We start from the raw sequence: 11,335 nt of genomic DNA on the forward strand, positions 1-11,335 counted from the left end.
TTGAGTGAGTGCAGCTACTAGGTCTTTAAACTGACCCAGCTAAACTCATTGTGTGAGCTCACTGGGGAGTTTGCATCTTGAACTCTCTGATTAAACTGTCCTTTAACATTATTTTATGTTATAACTGCTATTCATATCCTGAGGTCATGCTGTTTTTGATTCAGAGTAGGTATGTTTCATCTAGACTGAGCCTTGTTAGTTCTACAACTGCAGATGGATCACTGATCTGCTCGGGCCACCATATCTGGGCTGCAAAAATCCAGATGAATATTGAATGTTAGCTGTTATTCAATGACGATCTGGGGTTTGGCAGCATTAGTTCTGTTCACTAGTGTTTGGAATCCCCTAAAGCAGGGGTCGCCAACCTTTTGGACCTCAGGGACCACCAAACTCATAATTTTAAATCCCAGGGACCATTAACCAGTTCTGTGGACTTGGCCTAATTTGTGGGTGTGGCTTGGTGGTCATGTGACTGGCTGGGGCATGGCTTGTATGTAAATATTATAAGTATTTATATAAATATTGCATTTTTTATTAAAAAAAGAGCAACTTTTACCCAAAATCAGGCAAAGCAGGCAGGCAGATTGAGTTGCTCACAGAATCACAGATTCATTCAGAGATCTATCTGCCATTGGCTAGCTCAGTCTGTCACATAAAATTTGCTTGCATGCAAACTCATAAAATTTGCTAGCAAGCAAACTCACAAAATTAACTCACAACACACCATGTATGTAAATATTGAATTTTTTATAAAAAAAGAACAACTTTTACCCAAAATCAGGCAAAGCAGGCAGACAGATTGAGTTGCTCACAGAATCATTCAGTGATCTATCTATCTGCCATCGGCTAGCTCAGTCTCTCAAATTCGCTTGCCGTGGGTCTGCACTGAATAATAGAACCTTCAGTCCTAAGGGAGGTTCGGCTGTGCTTAAAAGCAGAGCCAAAGATCTAAACTAGCTAGAAAGCAAGAAATCCAACCATTTCCTGTTTCCTAGCTAATCTAAATCTCCTGGCACAGCAGAACATCTGATGGTCGGAAAAATAGCAATTTAGCAGGCAAGTTTGCCCGGTAAGGAGTGAGTGGGCAGGGAGTGTTCCCACGAGCCATGTGGGCAGCACAGCCTTGTGTTTCTGTGCAGCCTGGATTCATTGCTTGGGGGGGGGGTGCTTTGGGGGTGAGATTTCTCTGTGGCCCACCAAAATTTTCTCACGGCCCACCGGTTGGTGACCACTGCTCTAAAGTCTCCTACTTCACTCAAAGTTATCTTGGTTCTAGGTTAAAAGCTGTGATGGCACAGTAGGTAGAATGCAATATTGCAGACTAATTCTGCTGTCTGCCAGCAGCTTGATCCTGACTGGCTCAAGGTTGACTTAGCCTTCCATCCTTCCAAGGTTAGTAAAATGAGGTGCCAGATTGTTGGGGACAATATGCTGACTCTGAAAACTGCTTAGAGGAGGCTGTAAAGTCTAAATGATATTGCTTTTAATAGAAACAACTGAAATAAAACTTTCAATAAGAAGATCCCTTAACATTTTGTTTTACTTGCCTTTTGATTGCATGGCCAAATGCTAACTATTTAAAGGAGATTTGGCATAGTTGGCAAAAGAAGATTATTAATCTTTGGAATATTCTAGTTCAATGAAACACCCTAACAGCCATTTACCTTTCCCATCTTTTCCTCAAATTACGTTTGTATCTAAGCAAGAAAATATCTTCAGTCATGTGCAATGCTTTGAAGTCAAGAAAGTGCCACAGAAAAACCTAATCTGTCTTTAGAGTGGAGGATTCTTGTTCATAAAGTAAGTCTTAGATGTTCGTACACCTTATTTTATGTGACAAAAAATAAATCTTATGTACATGGTTCTCCACTCCAGCTATTAAAATTTCATTAAAGGCCATCTAATTCCTTCTGGTACAACTATCCAGCAGGGTGAGGATAAATTTCTGCAATCTGTAAATACACAAGACATCAAGGCTTCAAGAAGAAGCTATTTCATATCTGCACAGATGCTCATAATTGTGCTTTCATCCTCAGGCTAAGCTTTTCTTTGGCTAAAGTACTCCCATGTGCTGAAAGAGGATCATGCCAGCCATGACAGAGCTTTAAATCCATGGTAATTGGTATCCCTCCTACATGCCACAATTGCACTTAATCTATTTTGTGACAATTGATGGAGCACTTCTATTCCCCCTCTCCCACGCTCACAAAAACACATACATACATCCTGGAGTGCTTTGTTGTATACTCACTATATAATTCATAGAAAATTATGGATTATATTCAAAACCCTCATAACAAGCCAGATCAGTTGTATCTATTTTTTCACCCAGGTTGAACAAACTGTAAAATGGTTTATTACCATTTTTATAGTAATAAAAATCCCTGTTTCCCTAGTTAAAATGAGTGACCAGTGGGCTCATATTTTAGCAGTAAACCATAATTTGAAATACGGATTCTTTGGTTTGTGGCTCTTTGTTTGAACCAGCTATGCTATGTGCATGATGCTTGAACTCTGTCAATCATAGTCTATTCAATGGGTTAGGATTAAATAAGCTGGGACTTGATGCAGTAAGTTAAGCCAACAGTAGTGTGAGACTGGAATATACCATGACATATACATAAATGACCTCTGCGATCATATTAAGAGCAATTGCGTTCTTTTCGCTGATGATGTAAAGCTGTTCAATACCACAGACAATACTGCTACCCTACAAAAGATCTCGACTATGTATCAGAATGGTCAAACAAATGGCAACTTCAAATCTCAACAAATAAATGCTCTGTCTTACATATTGGCAAAAAAATCAGAAAATAAAATACAAGCTGAATAGTCAAGATCTTGTTGATGACCCAAGCTCTGTAAAGGACCTTGGAATACTCACCTCTAATGATCTAAGTGCTAGAGCCCACTGCAACTACATAGCCAAAAAGGCATTAAGAGTTGTTAACCTAATCCTACGTAGCTTTTTCTCTGGTAATATCACACTACTAACCAGAGCATACAAAACATTTGCTAGACCAATACTCAAATACAGTTCATCAGTCTGGAACCCACATTACATATCTGATATTAGCACAATTGAGAAAAGTCCAGAAATATTTCACAAGAAGAGTTCTCCACTCCTCCACTCGCTGTAGAATACCTTATGCCACCAGACTTGAAATTCTAGAACTAGAAAACCTTGAATTACGCCGTCTTCGGTCTGATTTAAGCATGGTATATAAAATCATACATTGCAATGTCCTACCTGTCAATGAATACTTCAGCTTCAACCATAACAACACAAGAGCACACAATAGATACAAACTCAATGTTAACTGCACCAAACTTGATTGCAGGAAATATGACTTCAGCAATAGAGTGGTCAATGTCTGGAATACTCTACCCGACTCTGTAGTTTCTTCCCCAAACCCCAAAAACTTTAACCTTAGACTGTCTACTATTGACCTCACCCCTTTCCTAAGAGGTCTGTAGGGGGCTTGCATAAGCGCACCAACGTGCCTACCGTCCCTGTCCTATTGTTTCTCTTATTCTTCTTTTATTTTTCTTATATGTACCCATTTCATGTATTCACAACTATGTATTCACTTATACTTATTATCTTGTAAACAATTGGCAAATCAAATAAATAAATAAATAAATAAAAATAAATGACATGGCCATGACATGTTTTAATGATTAAGACATAAGACATAAGACATAAGAATTTATTTGTCATTATACTCGCTAGCGGGTGCAACGAAATGAGGTGCTCTTCCACAAAGTAAAACTGGACAAACACCACTAAAAGAAAAAAAATTGAACTAAACACAACCAACCATACAATAATCTCTATGCAATTTAAAAATGTAAATACCCCATTACCCTCAGCCATTTAAATTCCACAAAAATCTTATGACCCTGCATTCAAACTCAAAACTGCACTTGGATAAAAACTGTTCTTAAATCTGGTCGTCGTTGTTCTTAATACCCTAAATCTCCTTCTCGGTGGTAATAGTTCAAAGAGCTGATGTCCCGGATGAGAGGAGTCATTCAATATATTAAGTATCTTCCTCTTACATCTATTCCTATACAGTTCTTCCAAAGAGGGGAGTGAGCAGCCAATGATGTTTTGGGCCATCTTGATCACCCTCTGAATTGCCTTTTTCTCTGCCACTGTGCAGCTCGAGAACCATACACAGAGACAGTAGGATAATATACTCTCAATTGAACTCCGATAGAAGGTAGTCAGTAGACTCTCAGCCAGTTGTTGTTTCCTAAGAATCCTTAGTAAATACAACCGTTGTTGTGCCTTCTTAATTAAAGCAGCGGTGTTTGTGCTCCAAGTCAGGTCATTTGTAATGATGGTCCCGAGAAACTTACATTCCACCACCTGTTCCACACGAACTCCCTCTATATACAGTGGCTGAATGTCTGCTCTTTTTTTCCTATAGTCCACTATAACCTCCTTGGTCTTCTTAATATTAAATAGAAGATTATTATTCTTGCACCAGCGGGATAGCTGTAATACCTCATCCCGATATGCAGACTCATCATCCCCAGAAATGAGTCCTACAAGCGTAGTATCATCTGCAAATTTCATTATCCTATTGTTGGGATGTTTATTTGTGCAATCAGATGAATAAATGGAGAACAGTAGTGGACTAAGGACACAAGAATGAAAAAGAATGTCTCACTGCCCTTGAGTACAATCTAGAAATATTAGGTGATCCAGAAACTGCTGCCATAGCACTCTGGAAAGAGCTATAATGTGCAGTGCATTGTAACATTACTGCAGAAATGATTTGAATGATGCCATTTTGTCCTACCATATCATGACATCATGGAGGAAATGGTGTAAATGTACCATTGGTTTGTGAGATGTCAATTCCAGAGGTGGTATTCAGCAGGCTCTGACCAGTTCTGCAGAACCAGCAGTGGAAATTTTCAGTAGTTCAGAGAACTGGCAAATACCACCTCTGACTGGCCCCCATCTATTCTCTGCCTCCTGAGTCCCAGCTGATCAGCTGGGTCTTCTTTTGTTGCCCTGCACAGGAGAACGGAGCTGGAAAGCAGGTTAGTGGGGTGGGGAAGGAATGGGGATTTTGAAGTAATCTTCTCCCAGAGGAGGGGAATGGAGATTTTGCATTATCCTTCCCCTGCCATGCCCACCAAGCCACGCCCACCAAGCCAAGCCACGTCTACAGAACCGGTAATAAAAAAAATTGAATCCCACCACTGGCCAATTCCCTTGTTCACCTCCCTCAGTTTGCCCATGAATGTTGCTGAATTGTTACCAGCAATTACCAGGAAAACCTAAATTATGACTAGCTTTTTCTTATCTGACAAAGATTTGTTCTCTGTTTGGTTCATCCGCAATTCCTTGTCTAATTTCAAAAGCCTTCTACAAGAAATCTGTTTGACGTTTGAGAAGCATTCTTTCTTTCCTCGCAGCCTACTGGCAAGGAGGGAAAAGGGAAAGCAAAAGAAGCAAGTTTTAGAAAGAATATGAGAGAAGGGCTCTCCCTCCCCCCCCCTCCACTCACAGAATTGGTACAACCCAAACTAGAAGAAGTCCCTCCTTGAGGGAACATGGAGCCCAACAGTTCTTTATAAATCCAAAACTACCTGGATAAGAGCATCTCAGGATTTGCTCATCCTCTGGGACTTTTCTGAACCCTAATAAAGAAAGACCTTTGTTTATTCGTGTGAATCTTTTCTAGCACTGTGTGCAAAGTGTGGAAAATAGCAATGGCACTTAAAATTATATACTACTTCACAGTGTTTTATGGCATACTCTCAGCAGTTTACAAAATCAGAATAGTGCCCCCAACAATCTGGGTTCTCATTTTACCAACTTTGGAAGGAAGGAAGGCTGAGTCAACCTTGAGCCAGCTGGTCAGGATTGAAGGAAGATTTAGGAGTAGTTTTAAATAAGCCTTTTTTAAAAAATCAAGGTAACATATCTATTCTGCTGCTTAATCTCTTTTCCCAATTGTTTCAGTTTGTCTTTTGATTTTTGTCATATCTGGGGGTTTAACTTCTTATATGAGCATTTGCTTTGAGAAGTGGGATATGTGAGGTATTACTATTAGGAATAGCTGGCTCACTGTGGGAATTTGCTCAGCTGATGGGTTCAGGATTACAGGAAATGTGTCCTGATGGGAATAAATTTCCTTGATAAATCAAGCAGTCCAGTGTAGTTCAATGTTCTTTTCAACTAGGCGCAAGTCAATATGTGATTATATTGCTAGACGTTATATAATGAGCTTCTTCTGCTTTGATCCATTTTTATAGCAGATGGGAGCACTTAGGTAACTTTGGTAGATAAAGAAACTATCAGGAAATTCCAAGACTGTAGATTACATTGGGAAACTGGGGAGAAAAACATTTCAGAAGAAGAAGGCAATGGCAAACCACGTTTGTAGTCTGGATAAAATTTTGGTGAAAATAGGAGGAGGAAGATGTGTTGGATATATTTGCAGTTTTGGGTTGTTTGTAAAAATAATAAAGTCAGGATACCAATAAATAAATAAATATTCTTCAAGGCAGGTATGTCATTGCAGTCAAAAAATAGGGGTTGACTTGGCCTTTTACTTCACAAAAATCTTGTTAATCTAGCAAAACTACTAAGTCCCATTTAAAGAGCATCAGCCACATTTAAATTGTTAGGTGTGATAAACCAATGGAATCTATTTAATCCTGGGTATAATGCCAAAGTAGCATGTAAGATCTACTAATGTTCTTTAGTCATATAAGGCCAAATATTACACTTCTGAAGCTTAATAGTTTAAAAGATCAGTGATGTCCATCTCAAAATGTATAGTGAAAGATAAAATCCCTTCCCTTCCATATTCCTTTCTGAAATTAGAAGCCAATTGGAACAAATTTCCAGCAAGACATTTAAGAACAATAGTCAATGGTTCCATTCCATCTTATGTACTACTGAAGGTAATGGGCTCTACATATAAAATAAAGAGATTATAATCCATTTTTCAGTGAACAATTGTTCCCCAAGTAGATGCAAATGGTAACCTGACTGACCTGCCATGCTACAAAAATAACTCCAAAAGTTATTATTAGCTTAACAATTAAGCTAAAAGTAAACGTTTTTTAAGTTTCATCAATCAACACAAGGGATATTTAAGCCTGTGCAAAATTTTCATATTAAAATCAGCAGACAGGCATGCATACAAAGCGAATAATCTTGGCCAGAGCATACCAGCCAAAATGTTCAATGTTCAATGAACAAATGTTCAGAATTTGTTATCATTGGAATAAGGCCATTGATTTGAGCACAGTGGTGAATGATCTTGAGCCAAAGCTTGTTCTCACAACACACACGTATGATGGCTCATAGAAGGATAATCTGATGATAGATAGATAGATAGATAGATAGATAGATAGATAGATAGATAGATAGATGATAGATATAGAGATGATAGTGTTGCAGCATAAGAATATTTCTACATTCAAAGATAGGGTATGGAAAGATCAAAGAGATATTTATCACAATGTTATAGAGATAGTCTGCTGGTAGCCAACATGGGGGACATGGACTTATGGTGCAACACATCTAGAGTGAACCCAGTTGAGAATGGTTATTGAAGATCTTAAATTCTGTTAACTTATACATTACAGATTTATTTCAATACCAAGTGAACATGATTACCATCACAAATATCTCTTAATATCCTCACATATGCGCTTCTTTGCTGACCAGTTCACAGAGAAAGGTTGTAACTGTTCAGGTGGCAGATTGATTATAATCAAAGCATACATCCAACAACCAACAAAAAGGGAAATATGCTATTTACTTGCAAGCAATACAAGACACAAAGTGTAATTTGGAACAGTTCTAGTTCAGTCTTATAATCAGGTAAGACCTTTATATTAATATCTTTCATTAATGGAACAACACTTTCTTTTTCACATAAATTTTTAATGTTTCTTTTTCTGATTTACTTCTCACTTATTAATCATGGAGTCAGCTTGAAAACAAAGTGAACTGAGATGCTTAAGATGACAGTGAGTTCCTAAAAACCAGGAAAAAAAATGACATCCCAAATTGCAATTTTATATTAAACAATCCCAACAAATGAAGAATTACTGAATATTCCAGGGTTAGCTGATTCTTCCATTCAGGACTTTTATCACTGAAATCCACTAAAACCTTTTACTATAATTCATATCTTGACTGAATAATAGAGCTTTTGTCTTCATAAATTTTTCAGAAGTGGAAATGAGCACTTTAAAAAAAGCCAATAGCTGAATCTAAATTGACAATCAAATTGGTTATTATTTTGCACATCTGCTAATCCTTTGAGTCTTGGATGAAAAAAAAACCAGAAGAAACATCTTATTAGTCAAGAGAATTAAAACTCATTTGTGAAAGTATCTTTTATTAAGAATTTAATATTGATAATCCAGAGGAAGATATAAACTAAATTTATCAGTGTACTTCAGACTTTCCTGTTTTTTAATTGATGTTACTGATCTCTATTATCTGAATATTCTTTTTTCCATTGACTCTAAACTTATTATCAGCATCACAAAGATCCAATGTAGAAAAACAATGAAAAGTATTGTTAATCCAAACAACCTAAAAATAATATGTTCAGATACCAATAATGCTTTGAAAATAATAATACAAAATTAAATGAACTTTGCTATAAAGCAATAATAAAAGACTTGCCAATTGAACCAGTTCCCCTGGTGTTAAAGCTCATCTTAGAATATTTCCAAAATACAGGAAAGAATTTCTTCAATCACACTCCTGAGGTCCTAATGTGGAATGCTAAGCAAGAAATAGCATGGTTATTTTGGAGTAATCCTTACAGAACACTACTGTATAAAAAAGATCAAGCTTTATAAGGGTTTCTCTGATATTTCATTTCACTATCCCCCCCACCAAGCTTCCTTCTTAGTCCAGGGCACTTGATTGTCTAGAAAGTCAAGGGCATGCAGTTCAGGATATAACCCATACAACTTATAGCCTTTCTTCTACCTGTGCTACTAAAAGGAGAGCATCTCTCCAACAGTAATTTCTTAATTGCATCTTTAGTCTGTTGTGATGGACTCCCTTCAAAACACAGTACTTTCTGAAGAAACCCAGGTGTGTGGGCAACAGTAGCTTCTCTGTCACCAATGGCTTTGGAGATTCAACCCAGCCAAGTGCCGTGCATGCTGCTTGGCTCATCATAATAGATTCTCTTGCCCAATCATATCCCAGAATTGTCTCCCCTACCTCCCACCTTGAAATGAAGGCATCAGCTTGTTTCTTACTCACCATGTCATAAACATTCAAGATCACCGGTTCATTTGCCATTGTAGATTGCAGTGATGCTTGGATTGAAGCCCTTCAATCCCTGCCAGATGTGGCAATACCCAAGGGGTGTGGGGGGGTTTTCACCCTTAGTTACACAGGAAAACCAATGCCCATGCTATTGAGGAAGTATCAGCTATGGTGGGGAGATCCGGAGATGGTTTTCCAAGCCTTTTGATGTCAAAGTTTCTTGGTAACGAGGCTCCTTTTAAAAACTCTCAGCTGAATATTCAATCTTTTTTTTAAAAAAAAAAAATCACTGCAGATGATTGATGTGCCAGTGTTTGTACAGCATGTTCCAAGTCAGTCCTTATCCTCCTGTCTCCTCATGGCAAATCATAACTAACCACCATCAAAAGATAGAGTGGCTTGCTTTAAAAATGAGTCCCTCTAAACCTCCCAGAAGGGAAGAAACACGGAAAAGATTACAGGACAGGTGGATGGATGAATCCAAACTAGACATTTAGCCAAATTTGGAATACTTTAAATGAACATCAAAACATGGAGTAATATGAGAGAAGGTGCACTGAGGGATGGGAAGGGGGAAGAGCTTAAAAGCAAAAATCTGCACCCTGTTTCAAGGCTAAAACAAATCCAAGCAGACATTTACAGGAAATCTGAGTTCCTCTGTATGTTGAGTCTCTAAATTCAGCAGAAGGGGGGGGGATTAGAACCGTCTACCCTGCTACTGTTTTGATTTTCTTGTGCCTCAATCCCCAAAATGTAGAAATAATAGAACCTATCCAGGTGCTGAAATTTACCTTTCAAAGCTTCAGTTCCTCCTTCAATCTAGGTGATTATTTGGGGGGGGGGAATAGAGGTGGGGGGGGAGGCTTTGATACCAACTCCAGCTCAAAAAAAATAAATCTGTGGGGAGAAGAGGAAGGTAATTTTTCTTAAAGGAAAAGGAGAACACGGCACTGAAGCAGTTCACTCAGTCTGAACCATAACAGGGAGCCGAGAGGGAACTGTCCAGGGTACTGAAGCCTCTTCAGCCATCTATTCCACGGAACAGCACTCTTGGTCACCCTTTAGGAGAATCGCGTGCAAAGCGCTCTCCGAGTGCTGATGCCAAAACCGTAGCAAATCAGAAAATGCCAAGCACCAAGTCTTGGCTCTTCTCAGCACTTTGTACAGGAAGCTAAAAAACCCTTTTCCCACACCAATTTCTCTCAACGGGAACATTGTCCAGAGACTGGAAAGAGCTGAAAAGTACCACTCCATCTTTTCCGGAGAGAAGGCATCTCCGAAGGGAGAAGTTTAAGCAACCAGCAAACGAATGAGAGCAGAAGGAATACATATTACTTTTGGTGGGGGTAGGAGTAGTTCTGGACTTTCTCTTATCCCGCGGCTGGCTAGGACTCTCGGGTCTGGCAGTGCTGCAAATTCCTGCTGGAGTCTCATAAATCCCATTCAGATTAGACCTGGAGGCCAGAGTAAATTGTGAAATCCATTGCGGTAAATTTCTTCCTGGGTTTGCTCCTCCCTCCCCTCCAAAGCATAGTGAGATGTGCATTAAAGAGAAAGGAGGGGGAGCTTGGGAAGGGAGTGAGGAGGGGGGCTCTTCCTGCATCCAATGAGTTTCGGGGAGGGGAGAGAGCTGACCTTAAAGCTGGAAAAGCACAGATCCTGCTGTAATAGCCAAGAAAGGGTGCTGGGATTACCTCATCGGAATGGGAGGGGTAGCCGAGGCGTTCTGCCAGCTTGCAGCCAACCACATCTGAATGAAAATTGCAGAGAGCCTGTTACATCAGCATTGCCCAGCATTCCCCTGTCTTTCGCAGGCAACAGCTGCCCACTTTTTCCAGCTGAGGGTGGACCATTCAGCCGAAGAGAAAAATGTGTTAGCATCCACCAATCACATGACAAGAACCGGCACTCGCTACAAATCAAGAGAAATAAAGAAACAGGCTAGCCTAGGGCAGCATGTATTCGTTTTGGTGCAGGCAAAAAAACAATCGACAGATTCATGTTTCAGTTGATTTGAAACTTAGTTAATGATTTCATACACCTTCATTTACACATTTT

General features: G+C 39.1%; 1 protein-coding gene across 1 annotated transcript in view; it reads right to left on the reverse strand.

Moving 5' to 3' along the window:
- LOC113414289 (deubiquitinase DESI2-like) overlaps nucleotides 1–10,690 on the reverse strand; it is a 50,590-nt gene extending 39,900 nt beyond the window's left edge. Inside the window, exon 1 of the mRNA XM_026671110.2 lies at nucleotides 9,272–10,690. Within this exon, the coding sequence (XP_026526895.1) occupies nucleotides 9,272–9,310 (39 nt within the window). The 5' untranslated portion in view covers nucleotides 9,311–10,690. The remainder of the gene's footprint in view (nucleotides 1–9,271) is intronic.
- Between the last annotated feature and the right edge of the window lie 645 nt (nucleotides 10,691–11,335).

The sequence above is a fragment of the Notechis scutatus genome, chromosome 1 (genome assembly GCF_049901735.1).
Source record: "Notechis scutatus isolate UNSWTSFEM ecotype Mainland chromosome 1, rNotScu1.2, whole genome shotgun sequence".
NCBI lineage: Eukaryota > Metazoa > Chordata > Lepidosauria > Squamata > Elapidae > Notechis > Notechis scutatus.